This window comes from Prionailurus bengalensis, chromosome D4 (genome assembly GCF_016509475.1).
Source record: "Prionailurus bengalensis isolate Pbe53 chromosome D4, Fcat_Pben_1.1_paternal_pri, whole genome shotgun sequence".
Taxonomy (NCBI): Eukaryota; Metazoa; Chordata; class Mammalia; order Carnivora; family Felidae; genus Prionailurus; species Prionailurus bengalensis.
The window spans coordinates 11,962,755-11,989,088 of record NC_057359.1 but is presented as its reverse complement, the minus strand read 5'-3'; the positions used below and the strand labels follow the sequence as shown (position 1 = coordinate 11,989,088).

General features: G+C 50.1%; 1 protein-coding gene across 6 annotated transcripts in view; it reads left to right on the top strand.

The window, feature by feature from the left end:
* The window catches only part of APBA1 (amyloid beta precursor protein binding family A member 1), a 206,236-nt gene that overhangs the window by 175,474 nt on the left and 4,428 nt on the right, over positions 1-26,334 (top strand). For 3 of the 6 annotated variants that reach the window (XM_043566565.1, XM_043566568.1, XM_043566564.1), the window contains 7 exons: positions 7,196-7,231; positions 8,231-8,317; positions 8,949-9,134; positions 13,001-13,180; positions 15,911-16,123; positions 23,230-23,349; positions 26,187-26,327. In XM_043566565.1, the coding sequence (XP_043422500.1) occupies positions 7,196-7,231; positions 8,231-8,317; positions 8,949-9,134; positions 13,001-13,180; positions 15,911-16,123; positions 23,230-23,349; positions 26,187-26,327 (963 nt within the window). The remainder of the gene's footprint in view (positions 1-7,195; positions 7,232-8,230; positions 8,318-8,948; positions 9,135-13,000; positions 13,181-15,910; positions 16,124-23,229; positions 23,350-26,186; positions 26,328-26,334) is intronic. The other 3 variants (XM_043566569.1, XM_043566567.1, XM_043566566.1) reach the window with 2 other exon arrangements.

Below are 26,334 nucleotides of genomic sequence, written 5' to 3'. Positions count from 1 at the left end.
TCAATGGCCAGTCTTAAGAAAAAGCACATATGATCATAAACTTTGGAAAGCTGGTAGCATGAGGAACGATGTCATTTTGAGCATCACCTCTCCAGCACGAGAGCTTTATCCCTGGATTTTCACGCACGTCGCAGTCAGTGACTTGAACACTTGGTGTTACAGGCGTGGTTCAGACTCAGCCTCCTGCTTTTGAGCCAGCTGACCCTGCTCAGGCTAGATTGAACTGGTTTGCTCCAGGCGCAGGGAGCCGTTGGATCAAATCTAACCATAACGAGGTAGCTAGCCCAGTGTTTAAACAGGCTTGAGCCAGTCATGACCGATTGGCATCTGCCTTATCAAGATTTAAAAGGAGCAAGCCTGTTTTGATCCAGCAAGAACGACTTTCATCTGGTTGAAACCATTCACAACCACTTTGAGCCAGCTAGAACTGGTTTGATCCCAATGGAAATGCCGAGCTCTAGAATCTCCACCATGATGCCAGCGCCACCTGGAATCGCGGACAGACCTAGGGCTCCAGGGACACTTCTGGTGCCAGTAAGCACCACCAGCACCTAGAACCACTGGGCAGCCATGCTGGGGCCACAGGGCCAGTCCACCTGGAGCTCCGGGGATACCAGCACCACCGAAACCCAGAACCAGGTATTTCCAGCAAGTTGGAACAGGTTAGGACTCCCCGGATTTGGTTCTGTCCAGCTTCAGCCGGTCAAAATCCCATTCGTCCTCAAGGAACCCTTCCCTTTCCTGTGTGGTCGTGTGCACACGTGCCCCGGTTACCTCCTGGTGTCGCGGAGGCAGTGTGGAAAGAGGAAGAAGAACAAGTGTAGGCCAGTCACTTAGGGTCCTTAATCCAGGAGAAACGACTTCTTGAGCACTTGTGTGTGCAAGGCTGGGCAAGGTCTCCGGAAGGAAGAGAAAACAGCAGTGTGTAGAGGGAGAGCCTTGCCCTCAGGCTCCGCAGCACCAGTGAGAAGTGAATCGAGCCAGTAAGGGTGCAGGGTGTACCTGAGCAGGAGGGCAGGTGTTGGATGCAGGCGGACAGCATAGAGATGTAACTCCCACAGAACGCCAGAGCACCCCTCAGCCCCGTCAGGGAGCACCACCACAGCCCATTCACGTGAGTCCTTCAGAACAGAGCAGCAGCCCGCCCCCAGAGGAGCCCTGAAGGTCCCCAGGGCAGAAAACTGTGCTGTTTTGACATGCGTTCTCCCGGCTTCTGTCCATCCAGGTTTCACACACGTTCAGGTTAGGGTATCATACTAGGCACCTTGGTTATCGGTCTCCTGAGTGGCAGCCATTGAGTCCCACAGATAGTTTATCTCTTTCCACTGCCCTGTGACATGTGACCTGGAGGAAGGGAGCAGGCACATCCCCAGAACGTAAAGGCGTGCTCAGCGTGTGCTGTGGCCCCCCGAGCCAGAGCCCGGCCACGAGCCAGCATGCTGTGAATTACAGCTTCCAATTTCCGCAGTGAGGTCCTAGAGCGCGGTTTTCCCTTCTTAAAGTCCAGCCTCCCTGATAAGAAACCAGAAGGTTCGCTTTGAGGCTTCAAAGGATCGGTATCCAGAAGTTCCACGGTTGATGTGAATCAAAAAAATTAGATGGTTTTGTTGATCATAACAAGCAAGATGAGACTGTCTGATTATAAATCCATTTTAGACCTGCCTAGAGCAGAGCAGACATCTGGTACACATATATTTATTTTTTACAGCAAATTATTGTAGTGTAAGGAATTCATTATCGAGTGGTAAAGTTAAATGGTTACATTTCATTTGTAAGTATCATCTTTGCGATGTGCTTCTGTGCATCTGAAGGGGCTGTTGCCTGTCATTAAATATATTCTGCCTCCTGTTCCTTTTACCTCAATTTAAATGCCCGTCAAGTTGTTTGACTTGACCCCCAGCCTGATGCTTTTTCAAATGCTAGGTGCACAGACCCATGGTTTATTTCTGCACTCCTCTAGAAAGCTACTGTGTCAGGATGTGCCCTGAGATTTCATAGAGGGAACCAGGGCACCTAGAGCATTTCTCTGGATCAGTGGGGATGGTCTCGCGGGCGCCTGCACTGTGGGCCCGCACATGCGCGTAGGAGACCCCTTTCTGTAAGGGATGTGGTGCCACCCTGTTTCCTAAAGAGAGGCTGACCTTTCAGGAATGAGTCATTCTAGGCCACCTCTATAAAGATGCAGAGAGGAAGGTAGCTACAGATTTGACAGTGTCCAGGAAAGGAAGGAAAGAAAGAGGAAAATGTGTGGATTTATTTGGAAATCCACTTAGCAGTATCCTCAGGACAAACTGATAAGTGATTTCCACCTTGATGTGTCATCTGAACCAAGAGGGGTTTCCTCCTCCTGTTTCTGATTCCTTTTCCTTCCCTTCTTCCCCATGGGGACCCCCATCTTACCCCTCTTTCCTTCCTCTGCCTGCAGAGTTTGACCAGTGGGTGTGGGTGAGACCTTCCTCACCATGAGTCTTGGGTGGCCCTGGTGTCTGTGCTACTTTAACTCTGAGCAAACACCGAACCTGAACCTGGGCTTTCAGAACTGTCTTTAACTTCCCTCCTGGGGGTCTGTTGTGGTGCTCACTGACTCGCACTTGGAGTTTGCAGAATTAATATTTTCTTAAAGAATTTATAAATTTATTTGCCAAATGGGGAGAGAATTTGGAGTTGTGGTTTGGCCCGAAATTGTCTAGTTAACGTGAGAGGAAAACAGGAATTTGGCTCAGAAAGCAAACTGTTCCTCTACAGACCCTTGTGAGAGGCATCTCAGGAGATAAAAACTAACCAAGACCCAATCCTTGACCTTGAGAAACTTGCAGTCTAATAAGGGAACCAAGACGGTTGGTTAAGTAACAGTAATTCAAGGCAGGTTGAGGAATCTGAAATTAAAAGCCTTTCCATCTATCAAAATGTAATGAATAAGGTGGATCTAAATGCAACATCAGAATTAGAAGACATCTGCCATTTTTCTTACGTTTTTTTTTTTTTTCCATCTTTGGACCCTCCCTAATGTATCTTTTCTGCCTTTGTTGTTCGTCATTTCTGAGAAGAAATATCCTTTTAGGAAGCCCCCATATGACTAAGGAATGCATTAAAGAGGTAGTTCTCAAAATGGGATTCCTTAACCAGCAGCATCAGGACCACCGGGAACTTGTTAGAAATGCAGATTCTCAGTCACCCCAGTCCGAAATTCATGGTGGGGGGCAGGTAGGGCCCAGGAATCTGTGTTTTCATTAGCCCTCAAGGAGATTCTGAGGTACACTAATTTGGGGACGACTGTCCAACACTGGGGTACTCGTGGAGCATCTTTTCTCTGCGCTCTGGGGCATCCCAAATACGCTGCGTGCCTCCCGCCGATGAGGTTCTGTTGGCACATTAGCTCAAGAAACGCCGCAAAATAGATCCCTTTTTTTGAATTTGCCACATACGTTCTCCTATCAAAGATTTTGAGAACTCCTGTACTAAGGAGATCTCATTCACCTTGTTTAACCAGAAACTCCCGTCGTTATCTGAACACAGAATACACGATCGCTGTGGGGTGCCTGTTGAAAGTTGTGCCGCTGAGATTCTCTGGAACACGTTTTGGGAGCAACTTCTGCCCTACGTGCTGTCAGTGTCTCTAGCACCGTAGATAGAGACGCCCCATTCGTCCCACAGTGTGGGAGCCCTGCCTTGACCCTGCCTAGAGACCCAGCCTTGAAGCCATCGTGGCTGGAACCCCGTCTTCCTTTCTCTCCACTGCATCCATGCCTCACTCCACCCTCTTGATCGCTGCCCTTCGGCCAGAAGACGGGCTGGCCTGCCGGGCCCTTCCCTGAGCCCCGGAAACCGCTTCACGTCCACGCGGGAACTGGCACACGTGTCTCCATCCTTCCCACATTTGTGACGTTCGTGTCCTTGACTCACAAATGGCGTTGGATGTTTTTTGCTGCGCTTTTTTTCAGGAGCTCTCATTATCACCCATTCTCATGTTTGTCTTCCCTGGCTTGTCCCAAAAAGATGAGATTTTTCTGTTCTTTCCTGGAAAGGTTTTCTTTAACCGTCAACAATCAGGACTTCATTGTGGAATGAAAATCTCTACCAGTGAGGCTTTGTGCAAGCCACGTGATTTCCCGCGTGACTCAAAGAAGCCTGTGATTAACATGAAAAGGGTATATGAGCACTTGGAGCACGTCCTTCACATACATTGATCTCACTTACTCCTCAAAATGGAGGGGGTGGGAAATCCTGTGAGGTGGGTATGATTAGCCCCCTTCACTGACACACTGAGAGGTTTACCGCTGAGACGCTTGCCCGAGGTACACAACTAGTGATTTGGAGAGTAGAGTGAGATTTCAGGGGCTGGGATCTCTGTTCTGCCTCTTAACAGCTGAGCGCCCTTGAGCATGTTAATTAGCCTCTCTGTGCCTCAGTTGCCGCTTCTGCAAGAGGAGAGTACGGTAGGCACCTCACAGGGTTGCCCGAAGCTTTCGCACTGCGACACACGTGAGCTGCTCAGAAGGACGTGGCACCTAGCGAGTGCCCCGTAGATGTCAGCTGGGGAAAGAAAAGCTAGAATAGTCCGGAGGATCCCCAGCATGACTAACCTCGAGAGTCTTAACGACAGTAAACACGCCTCGCAGAGTGAGAGGGTGAGTGACAGTTCCACGGTTTATGTCCCTGGTGCCACAGCTTACTGAGGGGCAAGCCGCAGTCGGTCCCGTGAATCACGAGGATTGCAAGGGATGCTGTCACTCACTGCTTTACGACACACGCGGGCCTTCTAGTCCTCTCGGGCTTCTCTGCTACTGCCATTTCTCATTCCGGATCCGACCGTCTCCCGCGTGTCGTGTGTAAACTTCAGATTAGAATTGGTTTCCGGACACCTGAGCACCACATGTGGTTGAGCACCTGGTATTGCTTTAGGTGCATAAAATCTCCTTCGCTTCATAGAAATTATCTCAGGATGCCTTTCATGAAACTTGGTTGGCCATTTGGATTCTCTTTCTTCATCAACCATCCCAGTTAAAAAAAAAAAAAATGTGGTTGTTCCATTGGCAGCAGACTTAGTTTCCTCTGAGAGGAGGACCCTTTCAGATCCCTGCTCCTTACAGCGAAGAACGTTGACCCGTCCCACAGCTGTTAGGTTTTGGTATCGAGAATATCACCAATTCTTATATGCCGGCCAGATAATTTCAGGGAAAGTGGTAGAACAAACACATGCACGTGAGGATCTCACAGTGGTCATTTATCATGAGGATGGCAGCCGATGCAGATGAGAACACCCCCCCCCCCCATGGGACTGTCGGATCCCACCTAGAAATCTGCACGGTCTGGCGGAGCATCAGCACAGGGCCACTCCTCAGACGCGGACACACGTCCACCATCGCACGCAGCGGTTACGATACCCCCTTGCGCTTGCTGCCTTCTGACTTTGCCAGAGCAGACTGTTCACCATGAATTCATGGCCACCAGGAGGAGCTGTGGGGGGGAGGGGGGTGAGGAGGGCTGCCCTAGTTTCCTGGCTGCACCAGAGATGAGGTACTTGGTGTTTGGATGGCCGACTCATCTGGTTTCTCTCCAGTGAGATCGAACAGACACCCCCGTTTGACTCATTAATGAACTAGAGACGTGCTGCTGGGAACAAAAGGGCTTTTCCCCAGGTGAGTACGAAGGAGTATGAGAGAGCAGACAGTCCTCCACCCACCCCCATCACCACAACAGCGTGCGTGGTTTGGCCATTGACTCACCATTATTTGTACAGGATCTGTGTATATCCAGCAAGCCTTACCAAGAGCCAAGAAATTACATTCTGACGTAGGTAAATTGTAATCCTGTAACATCCAACACAAATGTAGCGCTCGTAACGCACCAGACACTGTTCTAAGAGCTTTGCACACATTTATGTTATCCTCACAACAGCCCGATGTGGTAGATACTGTTTTTATCCTCATTTCACAGATGAGGAAACTGAGGCACAGAGACACGAAGCGGCTCGCTCCAAGTCACGCAGCTAGTAGGCCGCAGCGCGGGGATTCAGCTTTAGACAACCTGGCTGCAGTCTGTCTCTCTTTTTTAATCAACTGTGTTCTCTTTTACTTATGAGAAAAGGTGGGGGGACGAATGTTAATCTATTTCTAGTTAGGAATAGGCTGCATTAATAGTACACAAATTTAAGGCAAGAATTATTACTAGAGATGAACAATAAAAAGATGAATCCAACAGAAAGACGCAAGTACCTTAAATCTGTATGTACCTTATAACACAGATATAAAACAGATAAAGCAAATATTAGCAGAACCAAAAGGAGAGAGGGACAAATCCATAGTAACAGCTGGAGATTTTAACACACCTCTCTCAGTAAACTTTAGAACAAACAAAAATATCAGGCAGCACACAGAAGATTTAAACTGTACCCTTAACCAACCTAATTGACCTCATTGATATTGGTAGAACACTATTCCCAACAACTGAAGAATGCATCTTTTGAAGTCACCTGACATTCACCACAGTCAGTCATGTTCTGGATCATAGGGCTAAGAACCCAGCACAATTCAGTATGTTCTCTGACCACAGTGGAATTAATTCAGAAATAAGTAACAAAAAGAAAACTAGAAAATCCCCAAATGTATTAAAATTAATAACACCACTCCAAATAATCCAAAGTTCAAGGGAAAACTCACGGTGGAAATTAGAAAACATTTTGAAGGGATAATTAGATTGGAATATGACAAATTTGTGGATACAGCTAATGCAGTGCTTGGAGGGAGATTCACAGCTTTAAATGAATGTATTGGGGCAAAAACAAGTTTAAAGATCTGTCCTTTAAATTTTCATCTCAGGAAGCTAGAAAAAAAAGAAATCAAATGTAATCCAAAGAAAGTAAAAGGAAATTCAGATGTAGGTTGAAATCAAGGAAGTAGCCAACAGGCGTACTATAAAGAAAATCAACAGAACCAAGTTGGTTCTTTGAAAGCATCGATTACAGTTACATAGAAAAAGCACCTCAATCCATTTCCTTCCTCCTACGGCCCCTGCCACCTACGAAATCGTGAGTTAGGAAATTGATTGTCTGTAGACCAGGATTTTTTTAAAGTCAGTTCTCCTGACACAGAAATGCTTTATGCACTATTGATACTAGTTTGTCAATTCCCTTTTTGGCTTTGAGTCTCTGCAAATTCTTTTCTAACTGTTCTCCTGTCTCTGTTTCCATGCTAAGCAGATGGCCCAGAAATTAGCCAAAAGCAGAAAGAAGGTGCAGTACAAATAACGTCATCAGCTTGGTGTTATGCCTGTTCTTTTCATTTATTTACGTTTTGCCTTTTTATTATTTTGTGTTTTTGTTTTCTGCATCCAGCAAGTTTTCGTTCAGATTTCTTTTTGAACCGCCCCATTAGCCAACGTTTCTCAAAACTGAGTTGCCCAAAGTGGCTGTTTTCTGTTGCTCATGAGCCATTTCACATCAGAGAGACAACAGGCAGCGGATTGGAGATGCTAAATGAATCCTACAGGAGTGTGAAAGTTCCCACCCTTCAGGAGCATTAATGTGGCAGGGACTTGGGTCTGTTCAATTACAGTCACGTTTGACTTGTGGATTTGTCAGATTGCTGGATGCAAAAAAGAAAACTCGCTAATAACCACACTGTGCGGACTTAAACCCTAAGTGAACGAGACGGATGTGCTTGTTTGGTTATCGAGCTTCTAGGTGCTTGTGGGCTACCTATGGGGTGTTGAGGCATCTGGGGCTCCTTCTTAATGGGGTGGCTTCAGGAGTGGGTACGGCTTCTGTGTCGCTGTGATGGTGTGCGAATGTGAAGACCCTTTTACCAGAACTGCATCCAAATGACTTTGCTCCTGCTCTAAACATTGTCCCCCATCACTTGAACAGGGGCAGCCACTCTGACTGCTCCAAGGTCTCGGGGTGTGGGTCACTTGCCCTTACTCTCCAATCTGTTGGGCTCCAAAAGCCTTGTAGAAAGGGCAGTTCACGACCATTGTTCCCAGAGTCACACCCTTCTTCTGTAGGGGGAGAAGCAGAGGGGACTGGGCGTCTTCCCCCTTAACCGGCAACGCTCACCCTCGTCCGTGAGTCCGTCCTCTGTGGTCCCTTCTGCTTTGGCGGTCGCAATCGGGAGTCAGCCCTGCCGTTCTGGTGACTGTGTCTCAGTGCCTCTGTGTGTGAGCTAACCTTGCTCCCGTGCCCTCGAGTCGGGGTGAGGCGTTAAGCTTTCCCTTGGTGCATCTTTCTTCTCAGGCTCCCGAAGGGGAATCTCAGCCGATGACCGAGGTGGATCTCTTCATTTCTACCCAGAGAATCAAAGTACTGAATGCCGACACACAGGTATTAGCTGGCCGGCCACCTTTCCCGGGGTGAAGTTCCCAGCGTGGCCGCTCCCAGCCTGTGCCCGTGTCCGTAGGTCCCCTGTCCTCAGCTGCTGGCTTCCAAACAAGCTAGAAGGCTGTGTCTGCGGCGCCCGCTGCGGGGGAGGGGGCCGTGGTGCTCTGGGACCGTTTCCTTGAAGATCTAAGGAAAAAATAAGCCGTGGATGCTGTTTGCAAATCCTTCTCATAAGTTTTCACGAGAAGATTCGTGACCTTGAACAGATTCGCCTTTTACGAAATTTTGTTTAAAATCACACGTACACACACACGCACACACGCACAATGCAACCGTCACATGTGGGTATTTTATTCTTTTAACGTCTCCACCAGAGACTCTACTGGTTGTAAAACGACTGAACGTTTATTTCACGTACCACAGACCCCCTCTTGCTCTGGGTCACTGTTAGTCCAGGGAACTGCCCCCAGGCCTGAGTGGGTGCATGTAAATCTGGGAGCAGCCTTTGAACCCAGCCCCCACCCCCCACCTGCCACACGGGGACTGCACTTGGCCGGGCTGTGGGGTGACAGACTCTCTCATGGGCCATTAGATGCTGCTCTGGACTCAGCATCCTCTCCCTTATGCCCTCCAGGAGACGATGATGGACCACCCTCTGAGGACCATTTCCTATATAGCGGACATCGGGAACATCGTCGTACTGATGGCCCGCAGGCGGATGCCCCGCTCCAACTCCCAGGAGAATGTGGAAGCCTCCCACCCATCCCAGGATGGAAAAAGGCAGTACAAGATGATATGCCACGTCTTTGAGTCTGAGGATGTAAGGATGCCTCCCCGGATCTCCCCGCTGGGTGACCTGGGCTGCCTTTGGGTGGGCCAGATTCTCTCTCTTTCTCAGAGCCTGAGTCGGTCTCAATCATACATGAAGCACATATTTGTTGAGCGCCTACTATGTGTCAAGCACTGTTTTAGGGATACAAGGCTGAATAAACAGACAAGGTATTCAGTATGATGCTCATAGGGAGATAGAAAATAAATAGATAAATGTACTTAAGCTAGATAGCCAGAAGTTCTGTAAGGAAAAATAAAGCCGGGACAGGAGCTATTTCAGGTAGGATAATCAACGGAGCCTTCTCTGAGGAGGTGACATTTGAAGAGAGACCTGCATCAACTGAGACTAAGAAAAGAGCAAGTGCAAAGGCCCTGAGGTAGGGGCCCGCTGGTATAGTTTGAGGATGGCTTAGAATGAGGGGAAAGAGGAGAAGGAAAGCAGTCAGACCCATGAGGGCCCCAAGCGCATGTCTCCTGGGCATGAGGGCATTTGGGGAGGATCATTCTCGGTTGTGTAGCATCGCCCTCTAGACCACAGGACAGTTAGGATTCCTGCTCCTACCTCCCCGCCCCCGCCAGCGGCTGGAGCACCGCCTGCCAGCTCTCCATCCTCACGAAAACCAGCAGCTCCTCCTGTCACCAAGCCAGTGAGTCCTAACCCCCATCTTCCCAGGCATCACAGTCAACGGAGAAAATTCATTCACCGCAGAGGCAGGGCCCCTTCCTCCCTTGGGCCTTCTTCCCCCAGGCATCCCTGGAACTGCTGGGGAGGCCTCTGGGCTTCAAGCTTCGTAGGCATCTGGCTTCTCCTCAAGCTTGGCAGGTCTTAGAAGCTCCCTTCAGGGCCAGGGGCCATGGCCCCGTGATGAAGGTCTGGAACCATAGAGCCCCCCACACACACACAGTGGGGCCGTGTCCGCGTCATTGTGCTGATTTTCCTCCCGCCACAGCGGCATAAACACTGTTACTCATGTTGAGCAGAGAGCCCGTAGCTAAAGAAAATTGCCTGTGGGAGCCTTGGCTCCTTAAATGAGGCCATTTTTCTCCAGGAGGGTATTCATCTAGCTGCAGTAAATTGCCTTCCTGCAAGAAGTTAGGAGTCCAAGGCCAGCTGTTCTTCCCCGGGGCTTCAGCCACAGGGAGTGGAGACGCTCACGCTCTCTGCACCCTCATCCGCTGGTCTGGTTCCCTAGAATACAGCCCCCTGGGACGAGATGGCTGAGAAGGCAGCCATCCTCCCTGGTATTCCTTGAAAGCTGGGGGCAAAGCATGCAGATGGGGAGAAAATGAGTTCTGGAAGTTTCTCAAAGTTTTGGAAGTGATACTTGGAAGCTTAAGACTTGCGTGTCCTGCAGGCAGGCTGGAAAGGTGGAGTTAGCTCTGCACCCCCCCCCCCCTCCGCCCAGGCATGTGGATGCCCACGTGATGCTCTGCTGCCCCCAGCTGGCTCTGAGCTCCTAAGGAGGGGGTCCCTTTTTGTGCAGGCTCCCATCTGGGAAGATGATGAAAGGAATGAGGAAGCAAGAGGTGTGATAAGAGCGGACCCGGCAATCTTACTTTTACCCCCTTTGCTTCTGAAGCAAAGGACAGAAGAGCATTGACTCCAGAGCCAAGAAAGCTGGGTCTGGATCCTGCCTCCGCCTACAGGCTGTGAGGCCCCCGAGCTTGTGCAAAACGACAGCATCTCCCCCACGGGCTGCCGTGCGGCCCCGGGAGACAGCGCGCACACAGCAGCCTGTGCGTCTGCCAGGGGCCTCCGTCAGTAACGGCACGCGTGCTGCCGTTTTTCAGGTCATCCGTCCACATGTGCCTCTCGTGCCTGTAGTGATGCCTCGCTCCCGGTTTTACTCAGGACACGGGGTGGCGGTCCTCGTTGTTCATGACTCGTGCGTGTGAAGTCACCAGATTCACAGAGTGAGAAAAGTGAAGCATTTCTTTGCCTACAGCCAGCCACCATAGGAGGTTCCGATTTCAGTGTTCATCAGCTGCTTTTAGCTAAACTGCTACCTTCACCTCTCAGCCTCTGTTCCCTGCCTGTCCAACGGGGGCGATGAAACAGACCCATAGTTCCCAAGTCTAAAGGGCTTCGAAAAGCAAAAGGGGTTTTTGTAGTCCATTGGCTGATAAGCCTATCCGGGACTGCCATGAGACCATGTCTAGGATTTTTCCAGCTTACCATGAATCTTCGCCATTTTGCTGCAGGACTATTACTGTTGGCTACAGGGCAATTCCCCGGGTTCCGATGGGGTTTTTTCTTTTTTTTTTTTTTTTTTTTTTTTTTTTTTTTTTTTAATTTTTTTTTCACGTTTATTTATTTTCGGGACAGAGAGAGACAGAGCATGAACGGGGGAGGGGCAGAGAGAGAGGGAGACACGGAATCGGAAACAGGCTCCAGGCTCTGAGCCATCAGCCCAGAGCCTGACGCGGGGCTCGAACTCACGGACCGCGAGATTGTGACCTGGCTGAAGTCGGACGCTTAACCGACTGCGCCACCCAGGCGCCCCCGATGGGGTTTTTAGACCGTGTGTGATACATGCACCCTGTTGCCTTTCTAAAATCCAAAATTTGCTAAATTCTGAAACGTGGTCTCGAGAGCTCAGGATGAGGGCCCGTGGCACTATCATGCTCCCGTCAGTCACAGGCTAGAGGCGAGGACTGCTGTCACGGTCCTTGGCTAGTGCCGAATGAAGCACAGGCGTGTGAGAAATGCTGGTGGCGGCCAGCGAGCTGAATTCATAGCGTGGGTGAATTAATGCAGGGAGAGGCTGCCGAGAAAGAACCTACAGAAGCACAGTTCCTGCCCCGTGAGCTGTGTGACCTTGAGCAAGTTCCTTCACGTCTCTGGGCCTCAGTCTCCTCACCTGGACACTATGGGTTGGGCTCGATCAGGGTTTACAACTCCGCGGGACCCAGAACCCCCTTCCTACAACAGATGTTTTGTGGTGCCCCGTTACCGTCCTGAAATAACATTCATAGGTAATAGAACCTCCCCTTTTGAAAATGTGTCCACAGACTAAAGCGTGGCCATAAATGTAATACAAAGGAAAATTAAAGGAAAGCAAGCCCAAATAAAATTGTACTTACTACAGCATGTCAACGCTCAGGCCCGGCCATTCCAGAAGGAATAGCAGAGCCGTCCCATGCTTATGCCGACATAGCGTTTCACTGAATATTGGAAACCCTTCTTATTTGACATTTTGAATTGAGAGCTCAGTAGGAACATGGACGTGTAGACGGGCCCCACCCTCATGCAGAATCCCCTCAGTGTGCAGCAAATACACAGGCTGCTGGTGATGTGATTTGCTGGCCACCCAGATAACCACCGATAGCGTTGCTGCTAATGATGTTCCAAAATCTTGAAGCTTACGTCTTGGGGAAGATGCCGGACGAAGCAGTCATCCTCTTCTCTCACTTAACATAGCAGCTGTGTGCTCGGAACCTTCCACGTGAACTAGAACCGTGCAGTTAATGCCTTTGTGTTCTACATAAGTTGAAGTGCCACCCTGGACTCAGATGGTTTGATCCGGGTGGTCCATGGGTACGAGCGTCCGGTGGGCTCGGGGGTTGTTCAGGGTGTAGAGTGGCTCATCTTTGGGCAGGACTGTCCTCTTCGTGGCAGTGGGTCCGGCAGCCCTGACTCCTGTCCACTGGATGCTGGCGGCTCCCTTGTGATCACTATCATAGTAAGACACGTCCCTAGTCATTCTGGGAACGGCCCCTTGCGGGGGTTGGTGCCGCGTGTCGACCCACCGGCCCGGCTGATGCCTGGGGCTCCCGGTCCTGCAGGGACCCGGGCACTTTCGCCAGCAGGGCTTGCTCGTTGACCTCTGTCTTCCCTCTCCGGCTACCGTCCAGGCCCAGCTGATCGCACAGTCCATCGGGCAGGCCTTCAGCGTGGCATACCAGGAATTCCTCAGGGCCAACGGGATTAACCCTGAAGACCTCAGCCAGAAGGAGTACAGTGACCTGCTCAACACCCAGGACATGTACAACGACGACCTCATCCACTTCTCCAAGTCGGAAAACTGCAAAGATGTAGGTATTTCTCCGAGCTCGGCCGGAGGGGCAGGAGCCCCAGGAGTGTGGGGGCAGCCCTGCCGGGGAGGGAAGGTGGGACGGTTGAGGGAGGAGCGTGTCATCGGCGGGACGTTGCCGGGGACTCAGGCCCGACTCCTGCTCCCCTCTCGTGAGGGCCTGTCACCAAGGTGGACCGTCCTCTGCTCCGGGCAGTCCTGAGCGAGGGTTGGGGTGGGTTCCAGAGGTGAACAGGACCCGTTCCCCGCCTTCCCAAGCCCACCATCTCAGAAATGGCACAGAAAAGTTTCGTGATGGTACTGAGTACAAGCACTGGTCAGAGACCACTGTGAGAATGGAGCAGATGTCGGGTCTCAGGTGACAGACTCTGTGCTCCTCCAGGGGCGGCCTGTTGCTTCAGACAGAGCTTTGCAGGAGTGTCTGGAGGAAAATGCAGCCATTGGAGCTGGGCTGGAGGTCTGGGTATTCTTTGGAAAGTGTAAAAGACTGCAGAGAGCTGGGCCAAAGTACAGAAGCCTGAAGCTGTCTGGGAGGCCATGAATGAGAGAGCATGGCTGGAGCATGGGGTCTGTGTGGAAGAGGCCCCCCCAGGGCTCAGGTCGGAACTGGGTGTCTTCAAAGTCTAGTCCAGGGGCTCGGCTTCCCCAAGGAGATACAAAGTACTGTATTTGAAAGTGCTCTTTTTATCGACCGATGTAGGTTTGGTGTCCTCTGTTCCCTAGAAGCAGAGCCTGAGGCAGGGATTCTTGTTCAAGGGATTTGGGGAGAGAGGGCACTCAGGAAAAAGTGAGTGTGGGCAGCAGGGTGGTAGGGACGCTAAGCTTAGAGAAATGTGGCCTTGCTGGAGATGAGCTTCATTCTGATCCAGAGGAAGCTCTGGGTCACAGGGAAGACTTGTCCCACCTTGGGCCAAAGGATTTGGCAGACATTTGTACCCTGTGTTGGTCAGTCGTTGACTGACCAAGATTGGAGGAGGGTGGATCCGTGTATTCGGGCTGCCTTAACAGAGTACTTCAGACTGGGTTTCTTCAACAAAAAAACGTCAAAGTTCTGGAGGCTAGCGGTCCAAAATCAAGTTGTCCGTAGGGTCGGTTCCTCCTGAGAGCTGTGGGGGAAGGGTGGGTCCCAGACCCCTCACCTTGGCTTGGAAATGACTGTCTTATCCCTGTGTCTGTACATCATCTTCCCCTATGTGCGTGTGTGTCTGTGTCCAAACTTTCCCCTCCTGTAAGGACACCAGTCATACTGAATTAGGGCCCACCCTAATGACCTCATTTTAACTTGATTGCCTCTGCAAAGATTCTGTATCCAAATAAGGTCGTATTCTTTTAAATTTATTTATTATTTTTAACGTTCATTTATTTTTGAGACAGAGACAGAACGTGAGTGGAGGAGGGGCAGAGAGAGAGAGGCACACACACACAGAATCCGAAGCAGGCTCCAGGCTCAGAGCTGTCAGCACAGAGCCGGACACGGGGCTTGAACTCACATACCAAACTGTGAGATCATGACCTGAGCTGAAGTTAGATGCTTAACTGACTGAGCCACCCAGGCGCCCCCAGATAAGGTCATACTGTGATACTGGAGAATATGAATTTCAAGGAGGACACAACTGAACAGCCCGTCATAGGGAATGTGTCCCGCTGGGCAGCTCTCCAGAGAAGCGGCCAGCTGTGGGCTTCGGCAGCCAGGAGAAGGGACGTGAGCCTGTGAGGAGCCTTTGTCAGGGCCCAGCAGCCGCCACCACTGTGTGTGTGTGTGTGTGTGTGTGTGTGTGTGTGTGTGTGTATCTGCGAATCTGAATAAATAAATACACATTCTCTTTGTCAGATACTTCCAGAACGTGACTTGCCCCTTGGTAGTGTGTCCACAAGTCTTACGAGACTGCAGATAACCAACACTGACTCCTGTCTTCTCTGCCCTGCCTAGGAAGCAATTATGCCCATCTAAAATACGACTTTCCCACTTCCTCGACCAACCTTTCGGTGGAGATGAGCTTAGCATCATTTTTTTTTCCCCTTCATCCTCAGTTTTCTCCTTGCAAAGAGAGAATGTCTATAATGTCTATTTATTTATTTTTAACACAAGAATCTTCAGTGTTGGAGAGAACTTGTGAAACGCTGGGGATTAGGGCAGCCGGTGTATAGGACCCAAAAGCTATTTCCGGAAACCATAAGGCGCCACCGAAGTCCCCACCTACACAGCCTCTTTCCCCCTCCCTGGGGACTACAGAAAAAAGCACCCGGTGCTCTTTGTGTTTATATTGCCAAAGACAAGATTGCTTATGTGGCATGAGAATTATAAGAAATCATATGGACCTGTGTTTCTTACCAAATGCCATGGATTCAAGAGAAGACAGGGCTCATTTGGGTTGGAACCTCAGGGAAATGTCTTCCTTTTTTTTTTTTGTAATGTTTTTTATTTTTGAGAGAGAGAGACAGCATGAGCGGGGGAGGGGCAGAGAGAGGGACAGATTCTGAAGCAGGCTCCAGGCTCTGAGATACCAGCACAGACCCGGATTCAGAGCTCAAATTCACAAACTGTGAGATCACGACCTGAGCCGAAGTCAGATGCTTAACCGGCTAAGCCACCCAGGCACCCGAGGGAAATGTCTTTCTTGAGTCCAGATAGGAAGTGGGGAAAAGTTTTGATTTGTGTCACTACCCTGGGGTTACTGATTCAGGCTTTCTAAGTGTTGTCGTTTTGTTTTGTTTTTTCCTTCCCTTTCAGGTCTTCATAGAGAAGCAGAAAGGAGAAATCCTGGGTGTAGTGATTGTGGAGTCTGGCTGGGGGTCCATCTTGCCAACGGTGATCATCGCCAACATGATGCATGGAGGCCCCGCCGAGAAATCGGGGAAGCTGAATATCGGGGACCAGATCATGTCCATAAATGGCACCAGCCTGGTGGGCTTACCTCTGTCCACCTGCCAGAGCATTATTAAGGTACCTGGAAATGGGAAAACCCAGAGGATGAAGTATGACTGTATTTCAGCCATTAGCACTATGAACATAAACTGAGGGTCTGGCACAGAGGAGGACGCAAACACAAAAGGCATGGGCTTGCCCTCAGGCTCTTAACAGGCTCCTCCCTGAAATCATTTTTTGATCAAAGACGGTCTATTTGACTCGCATAACACCACTCTCTTGTCTGTGCCGTCGCAGGCATCACTAATCAGTCACAGCACTCTATTCCCCTAAGCCTGCACCCAGCCTCCACCAAAGTTCCACAGCCCAGTAATCCAGATAATCACTGATAATCCGCTAGATATACTTGAGGTGATTGGCCATCCCTGTTACAAATCATGGAAATGCTTCAGGTCTGAGAGCACGGTTTCCTTCACAGTGGCCGTGGCTGGGATCCAAGTGAGCGTGCCCCCCCACCCCCAGAGCTTATGTAACATGATCCACACGTGCCAGGTGCTGTGAGAAGCGGGGGACCTCCTGGTACGGGCCGTGTGTTCCTTCTTACATGTGAATGTCATTCCTTCTCGTTCAACCTGAACAGACACTCTTGCTCAAGGCTGAGAAGAGCTACTCACATGAAACTTTAATAGGAATATGTGAGAGGAAGAAATTAGATTTTCTTGTAAGAAGTGAACCATCCGTATGTAGTTTCTCGAGCACATTGGAACTTGCTGATTGCATGGCCAGTAGGAACATTTCTCCTTCACCTCAGTATCTAGAGACCCCAGCTCCAAGCCAAGCACTGTGACACCACAGGCAGACTGGGTTCTAGGACTTTGTTTCATCCCTCGAGGTTTCCTGAAGGCCTGTGACCTAGAACATAGCTGTGTGTGTGTGTGTGTGTGTGTGTGCATGTATGTGGGCTGAGAGAGTGAATGAATTCACATAATGGTTATTCGAAATAAAATCACAAAAGCCAACATCCATGGCTGGGCAGTCAGAGGGTGGGAAGTCAAATTAAGTGTCTAGGACACAGAGAGGGGTGCCTCTTCGTTTTTAGTGAAACAGATATATTCTGATTTCTCCACAGATTATCATTCGCAGAGAAAAAATAGTTCTCTTTGACCTCATTTAATTTCTTTTTGTTACATCTTAGACTTGAATAAATTCTCTACCCCTTCTTAACATACATTAAAGATTAAAGAACCTTGGGGCGCCTGGCTGGCTCAGTCAGTAGAGCATGGGACTCTCAGTCTCAGAATCTTGATTTCAAGCCCCATGCTGGGTTAGAGCTTACTTTAAAAAAAAAAAAAAAAAAAAAAAAAAAAAAATATATATATATATATATATATATATATATATATAAAAAGACCCTACCTTTAATATATATATGTGTATATATGTGTATGTATATATACACATACACATATATATTTATATATGTATGTATTTATATATATGTTTATGTTTATATATATGTTTATATGTTTATATGTATTTATAATATATAGTATATATATAGTATATATATAGTACATATATAGTATATATAGTATATATAGTATATATATTGTATATATAGTATATATATTATATAGTATATATATTATATATTATATATTATATATTATATATTATATATTATATATATTATGTCTATATTATATATATATATTATGTCTATATATATTTTATATATATATATAAAAAAGACCCTACCTTGAACGTGCATATTCACTCATGAATGTTTAATTGGGCCTCCGTTAGGCAGAGCTGAACTTTGGAGAAGCAGAATATCAGCACTTCTGTGGAGGCTAATTTATCACTGAAAGGGTTCGGTGGGCCTAATGGCAACAGAGAGGAGAAATGCTGCACACACGCAGAGGGAGGAGAATTCTTTCTGATTTTTAAGGTGGGCTTGGAAGGGAGGGGTAAGATCTAGGCGGGTGGATAACATAAAGGGAAACGGCCTTCTGGAGTTGCTGCTTGACTTGATGGGCACTGGGCTGGCTTTGCAGCCGGTGGAGACAAGCCTGAGCACAGCCAGGGAAGGCTGATGTAGTGGTGTGGTACCGTGGAGAGACCAGGGGTCTGGGGGCTTGGAGCGGGGACACAGGACCCACCCACGTTTGGCAACTCACACGTGTCAAGGTTCACGGATACCCTTTCATACTAGTGAGCAAATGACTTGTTTAACACTGTGCGTGCATGAAAACCCCTGAGGGGCCATGGGAACCAGACACACAAGATATACAGTCTGCACCCAGGAACTTGATCTTGCTGGAGAGATGTGAAGGAAAGAATGGGTAGCTAAAGGCAGCTGAGCGCTGTGTCCCTGGCACCATTATGAGAATGTGCGCGTTTGCTCGCGGAACCCTCATGGCAGCCTTCTGTAGGGCAGGTACTATTGTCATGCCCGTTGTGCAAGTAAGGAAACTGAGGCACAGAAAAGTCATGTAATCACTCATCAGTGGTGGGTCCAGGTCACTCAGCCCCCTTGATATCACTCAGCCCCTGAGGCAGTGGTTCTCGGCCGAGGATCTTGACACACACCTCCTTCCTCAGGAGAAGCTTGGCAGGGTCCGGAGACAGTTTAGGTTGAGAGAACTGGGAGAAGGAGATGCTGTAGCATCTCGTGGGTAGAGGTGCAGGATGGTGCCAGACACCCAGCCCCATGCGGAGAATGAGCCCAAGTGCAAAGGCGGAGAAAGCCTGTCTTGGGAGTGCAGGGGTTCAGAGGTGGGGGAGGGGATCCATTCAGCGAGAGGGAGGTGGGTGAGGGAGCATGGGGAGTGGATCTGGGCCTGGAAACGTTTGGGGAGGAGGAGCCAGAAGAGGGAGAGAATACGGAGGAGGAGCTTCCTGAGGCTTCCTGCCCGTGCCAGGCGGCGCCCACCTTTATTCCCTCCCTCCCTCCTCGTGACAGCCAGCGCCCCTCCCTCATGGGCACCTGGTTCACAGACAAGCCATCAGAGACCCCCAGGGTGCAGATGACCTGCCCAGGTTTCTCCTGCAGACAGCTGCATCCAGATGTAAGAAGGCAGACCAGATGAGGGAGGCTGAGACCCCAAGGCCAGTGCCAGGCGCAGGGGCCCCACAAGGACTCATCTTCTCTCTCTCATCAAGGTAGACACAAAGCTTGCTCCGCGAGCAATCAGAGCACCCTGGAAGCAATTTCTTACGGGGAGAAGGTTTGTTTGCACCGGGAGCTGATCTTTGATGTCTGTAAATGGAGTCTCTGTGGAATCAGAATTCAAAGGCCACACGATATCACTGCTGAAGAGGCAGAGCAAGAAAACCAGTGCCTCCAGGGCCACCTTCAGCAGACGAGGACGTAGCCGGCAGGTCCAGCCAGGACACAGCCTACCGTCCTTGGTGCCCTGAGATGTGCTGCTTTGTCAAGCAGAGAGATGCGAGTGGTCCATCCTGCCTGGGACGAGAACTTTACCACTGACTTCAGCTAGGATTGCCAGCACCAAATGCAGACTTTCTGTGCGTTGTCATATTGTTTTAAAATTCCCTAGACAGGGGCGCCTGGGTGGCTCAGTCAGTTAAGCATCTGACTTTGGCTCAGGTCATGATCACAGGGTTTGTGAGTTCGAGCCCTGCTTTGGGGAAGCCCTGCTTCTCTCTCTCTCCCTCTCTCTCTCTCTCTCTCTCTCTCCCTCCCTCCCTCCCTCCCTCCCTCGTGGGATTCTCCCTCTCTCTTTGCTCTTTGCTCACTGGCACCCTCTCTCTCAAAAAATGAAATCTTTTTTAAATTTTAAAAAAGTCCTTAGACGGCATACCTCTTTTGCCTCCACCTAAGCACATGATCACACTGCCCCACCCCACCTGTGGGGCCAGCTCAGGGGAATATTCTGGGCTTCTTCAGGGCTTCTGGTCGGTAGCTCATTTCACTGTTGTGCCAGTGCACCTTGCAGTGAAGTTAGCAGCTCTCATCCCGACGGATCCATAGATGGATAGTTCACGGCTTAGAAAACTTTGAATTGAAAGCCGTGGGGCTGTTGTTGAAATGCAGATTGCACGTGTCTGCGGTGGGATTCTCCCTCAGCAAGCTGGCAGGTGATAACGTCACCAGTCTCCCAAAGCCCTTTGAGAAACAAGGGTCTACACCATGTATTCTGTATCTTTCCACTTTAACGCATGTTGACTTCCCCCACCGCCACCCCCAGTTATAGGAAAATAGAAACATTTCTAGAAAAGAGTTAGAGGTAATGAATCCTTTTCATTGCTTTCTTCCCTAGCACCTGTTTCGCCTGTCCTAATTCCTAAGGCGTAAGTGTTGGTAGGCAAAGCTTGTTAGCAGTCAGTTCCTTGCCTTGTTCCTGCCAGTTCCTTAGGCAGTTCCTTGCCTCTGTGGTCCTGCCCTCCTGATTATTTTTTCTTTTTTAAACTAGAGCACTGCTTTCCTCTCCCTTCCACAGGATCATGGTCCTGCTTTCCTGTTACTATAGAGACGATTCTGGCTTCTGTCTCCTCCCTTCCCCTCTCCCCTCTCCCTTCCCCTTCCTCTCCCACAGTATTTCTTAATTTGCTATAGCATTCCACTGCTGTCATGGGGACACAATGACCACTTATTTAATTGGCATCTCCTCTCAAATGGCAGCTCAGAAATCCAAGTTAATGGGACCCAACTTGGAGCACTGATGGGGAACGGCGGAGCAGTGGCGTTCTCCGGCTACTCCAAATTGCCGTCTCTTCTCCAAATTGCCGCCTCTTTAAGCCTCATCTGGCAGCACATTTCCTCAGTCTAGAACTTCGTTCACTGAAGGACAAATCAGGCCTCTTCAGTCAATTCACGCACACGAAAAAGGAACCCGCCGGAGCGATGTGAGCTTTTTTGGGGTAATTGAGAAAATAGAGTCCTCCTCTGGCTTTTCAGGGTGTGCTCTCTGAGCGTCACATGCACACCTGCGTCACCCCAGAGGTGCACAGGTGTAAGCACTCAAAGCTGGTGGCACTGTCTGAAGCTGGAATTCTGTGTGCTCGTTTTGGGGGCATACTTCCCTCTGGTTCCAACAAATTCCTGGTCTCCTGCTGTGTGATTGTGGAGGGCGGGAAGGGGGGCCAGCCCCTCTGGTTGCCCTGCGTGTGCCTGCAGCCCTCCCTGCTGCCTAACACCAGCCTTGGCACGCGGGGAGTGATCAGTAAATATTGACTAGTCAAGTGGGTGAGAAAGACGAGGCACCGGAGGGAGAGAGACACGCACTTGAGCAACACGGGCTCGAATTACACAGGCCCATTTATCACAGGTGTTTTTCAATAAATACAGCACAGTCCTGGAAATGTATTTTCTAACTTGTGATTTTCCTAACAACCTTTGCTTTCTCTCTAGCCTACTTTATTATAATAACACAGTGTATAATCCATCTACAAGATATGTGTTGTTAATGTTATTGGTAAGCCTTCTGGTCACCGTAGGCTGTTAGTAGTTAAGTTTCAGGAGACTCGAAAGTTATATGTGAATTTTCAACCGCACAGTTTGGTCGGTGGGGGGGGGGGGGGGGGTCAGCGCCTCTGACCCCTGCATTGTTCAAAGGTCAACTGTATGCGCATTAATATCTGAGCACCACCTTCCTGAAAGATGCCCATTTTTAATTTTAGAAATTGGTTTTTCATTAATATTTTTTAATGTTTGTTTATTTTGAGAGAGAAAGAATGTGAGTGGGAGAGGGGTAGAGAGCAGGAGAGAGAGAGAATCCCAACTGGATCCACACTGTCAGCGTAGAGCCCGAGGCGGGGCTCGATCTCACCAACTGTGAGATCATGATCTGAGCAGAAACGGGTGTTTTTAAGCATAATGGTCGAGACGTGGTGTTGTTGGCAAATACGCTGAGGGAAGGAATGCGTGGAAAGGGTGAACTCAGAACTAGAGCTGGAGGGAACCTCCGGGTGTCACCCACCACTTATCTGGGTGATGTGGAGACAGAGGTGGAGGAAGGGAGGGGTGGAGTGTTGAGGACGCCCGGCTGCAGAGGCGGAAACACAGCTTGATGCATCGGAACCCTGTGGAGCCCTGTGCCCGTGGACAGCAGGCCTGTGTCGTGCAGAAGGCCAGTCCCTGGCGGACTTTGCCCGGGGAGAACTGCTCTCAGCTCGTCTGCTGCTGCTACACTTGGACATCATCACTTTGTGAACCAGAGAAGCTTCCCAGAGATCTTCCAGAAACCACAGAGAGTGGCTGGCGAGGGCTGCCTGCGTGTGAGCACCGAGCATTACCCAAATTGCAGCCCCTGGGAGGCTCCGACCCGGCAGAAAACAGAGCGATTCAGAATGCCCAGGAGACGGGCAGAGATGCTGGAGGTGGGAAGTTAAATTGAGCACCGTCAAAACTCACATGTTGAAAGGACCAACTGCAATCCATCAAAGGCAGTGGGGAAGTCAGATGTTAGGAGCCCTGGACTCGAGCCGGGTAGGAAAGTAAGCTGATGACAGGGCCCGGTGCAAGGCCAGAATAGAAGCTTTGGTGGCACGAATTCATTCTTTTATTGCTCTCCCTGGCTGCTTGGTCGAGCAAGCCTTACTCGTGAATGATACACGCTGTCCCGTTGTCTTTAGAGGGGATCATGGTGTAGGCGAAATGCTTGGTTTTGAAAACAGAACAGATGTCCGGTTGGATCCCGCTGCGGGCGAAGCGGGGTGAGTTGCTTAGGATCTCTGAGCCTCGGTGTCTTCTTCTGTAGAATGGACATAGTTAGAGCTGCAGTTTGTCAAGGAGACTGAAGGAGACAGCTCCTGTGGGCGGCAGGAGCCCACGCTCAGTGACGGGCTGGTTTCATCGGCTGCACGGGTTTTGACGGACCGTGAGGGTAGGGTGCCCACACGTGGTGCCAACACAGAGGGGCTGATTCTTAAGCAGCCTCCCCAAGTCTCCCACAAGCCTTGTGCGCTCACAGAGCACACTGGCCACAGGTGTGAGGGGTCAATGAGCTCTTTGGGCCCTGAGTTGGTACAGGCTAGCAGTGGATTGTCCCTGCTTGGGCACGGTCGGCCTGTATGCGGGTCTGCTTTGTGAGTCCCAGAAATAATGGAAGATCCCTTGGGACTCCTTAGGACTCCATTTGCCTTTGGTGCTGTCTGCTTGGATCTCTCCTGCCCGCCTCACCGGTCACCCTCTCCACTGTGCTCCATTCACATTTCAGGGTTTGAAGAATCAGCCCCGGGTCAAGCTGAACATCGTGAGGTGTCCTCCAGTGACAACCGTGTTGATCAGGAGACCGGACCTCCGCTACCAGCTGGGTTTCAGCGTCCAGAATGGAATCGTAAGTAGGGCTCCACACTTTCTTCCAAAGATCTGACAAAACTGTGGCACAGTGTTTGTTTTTTAACTTTTATTTTTAATTTATTTTTAATGTTTGTTTTTGAGAGAGAGATAGAGCATGAGCAAGGGAGGGACGGAGAGAGAGAGAGAGAGACACAGAATCTGTCAGACTCAGGCTCCAGGCTCTGAGCTGTCAGCACAGAGCCCAATGTGGGGCTTGAACCCACCAACCATGAAATCATGACCTGAGCTGAAGTGGGACGCTCAACTGACTGAGCCACTCAGGCGCCTCTTGACGATTATTTAAGTACACGGTTCAAAATCTAGTCAAAACTCATTTTATAGATCGAGAAAATTTTTCATTCATTCATCTGCATATATATTTATTGAACACTTAACTGACTGAGCCAGCCAGAGGCCCCAGATTTTTATTTTTTAAAGCCAGGCAGTTCCCTGAGAGAACCCAGCAAGGAGAGGGAGGAGTGAGTGAGGGCAGGCCCTGTGTGCCCCTGTGGGCAGAGAATCCTGTGCCCTTGCACATGAGAAGGGAAGGGTGGTTCCCAGAGCCCTGGCCCTGAATCTCTCTGTGATGGTGCAAGGGTCAGCCTCCCAGCTGCCAACTTGACATAGTCTGGGATGTGTCACCAAGTGCGTCCTTCCCCTCCGGCCAGGGGATGCCATTGTGTCACCACCTGGGTACACCTGTTAGCCCCTACAGAGCTGCCCAGCCCCCCACCAGGGCTGTGCAGCACTGGGCGGGCTCCCCAGTGATTCCAGGGCACCGTGCAGGGGGAGAGCCCCGGCCCCCATGGCTGTGATGCGTGCATGTTTTCTGCCTTGCCCTTTTAACCTGAATAGCACTTTAGGGATGAAGAGTATTTTCATCACGTGGATATCTGTCCGGAAACAATACTTTTCTTTTTTAATTTAATATTTATTTATTTTTGAGACAGAGAGAGACAGAGCATGAGTGGGGGAGGGGCAGAGAGAGAGGGAGACACAGAATCCGAAGCAGGCTCCAGGCTCCGAGCTGTCAGCACAGAGCCCGATGCGGGGCTCGAACCCACAAACTGTGGGATCATGACCTGAGCTGAAGTCGGACGCTTGACTGACTAAGCCACTCGGGTGCCCCTCAGTCTAAAGCATCTTTAAGCATACAGTTCAGTGGCATTAAAGTACATTCACAGAGTGGTATAACCGTCACGACCGTCTCTTTCTAGAACTTTTTCTTCATTCCACACGGGAACTCCATACTCAGCATCACTCCCTTTTTGTGCTGGTTTGCCTTATTCTGCAATCACAGTAATTGTGGGCTCTGATGACCATCCTGTTCTCTGTCTGCGACCTTGATTTTTTAGATTTTGGATGTGCTCTCCTTCTCTTTCCCTTCATCTTTCCACATTGAAGAACGCTATTCTTTTCCCCCTTAAAAATCTCAATTAAGAGTGGTAGGTTTTTAAAATTTTATTCCAAGTCTGTTTCAAGGTTTAGAAATACCCTTGAAGTAGCTTTGAAGTTCCCCTTCATCTGTTCCTTGGACCTCAGCGGCCTCACTTTCCTCTTAGGAAGGGAGCCGGGGTTACTTACGCCTTACGCTTTTGGGCAGACACCTGTTTTTATCTGCCGATATTTCCTTGTTTGCTTTGTTCATATGCAAATAATTTTAAAAGTTCAGCTATGAACAAAGAGTTGTTGTATAGCAACAGCAGGTCCCTTGGTTTTGTCTCAAGTGTGGGAAGCACCTAAGCAGCATTCTGACCCCAGAGTACCGGGTGGGGGGCTCTGCGGGGTCCACACACTCGGTCACAGAGCATTGTCGCACGATGCCACGGTCTTGTCTACGTGGGCTTAAAAGGCGCACGATCTGGGGCGCCTGGGTGACTCAGTCGGTTAAGCGTCCGGCTTCAGCTCAGGTCACGATCTCACGGTCTGTGGGTTCGAGCCCCACGTCGGGTTCTGGGCTGACGGCTCTGAGCCTGGAGCCTGCTTCGGATTCTGTGTCTCCCTCTCTCTCTACCCCTCCCCCGTTCATGCTCTGTCTCTGTCTCAAAAATACACAAACGTTAAAAAAAAAAATTTTAAAAACGCACGATCTGGTGTGAAATGTCAACTTTGTAAACTAAAAACACACTCTTTTGGAGAAAGTCTGATGTTCTGTTTGAAGTGGGGGTGGCCTTCCCCTGCAGGGCTGAGCCCCGAGCCCTCCAACTCCAAGCCCTGGGGAGCTCATTTCCACCGGCCCACAGCTTCTGCACACCATGATGTGCAGCTACACAGAAACAAAACCCAGCCCCGTTGTCCTTTCCGGGGGGAAGTGAGTTTGAACACGGGCTGCTAAGTCGAGAAGGTCAAAAGGAGCAAGTCCTGGCCAGCTGGCCACACTTTGGAAACCCAAAGGGGGGTTTGGCTCATGTAACCGTGACCCTGAAAAGCAGGCTGCAGATTATACAGTTGGATGTCTGAGTCCTAGCGGTGAATGTGGGAAATAGTATTCGCCTGCGTTACACAGGCTGAGAGTTTGAAACCGTTGGTGACTCGGTGACAGGTCCAAAAAGCTCTTTTCCCCAGGACCCAGCTGGGATGACAGGCAGTCGGAACTCAGTGTGCCGTGACCTCCTGCGATGTACTACATCCCCCGGGCGGGGTGGAGCGGCCGGGTGGCCCTGTGCGCCCACGGAGCCCTGTCGCTTGCGAAAGGAAACCGAGAGATTGGAATGCCCCAAAGTAACCGTGGAGAACGGAGGGCAGGGGTGCAGGAAAGCCAGTCCTGTCTCCGCCCAGGTCTCCGACATGCGATCCTGCCGTGAGGGTTAACGGTGTGGCCTTTGGCTCTGACAGATCTGCAGCCTCATGCGAGGGGGCATAGCCGAGAGAGGCGGCGTCCGCGTGGGACATCGGATCATCGAGATCAACGGGCAGAGCGTGGTGGCCACACCTCACGAGAAGATCGTCCACATCCTCTCCAATGCGGTGGGGGAGGTAGGAG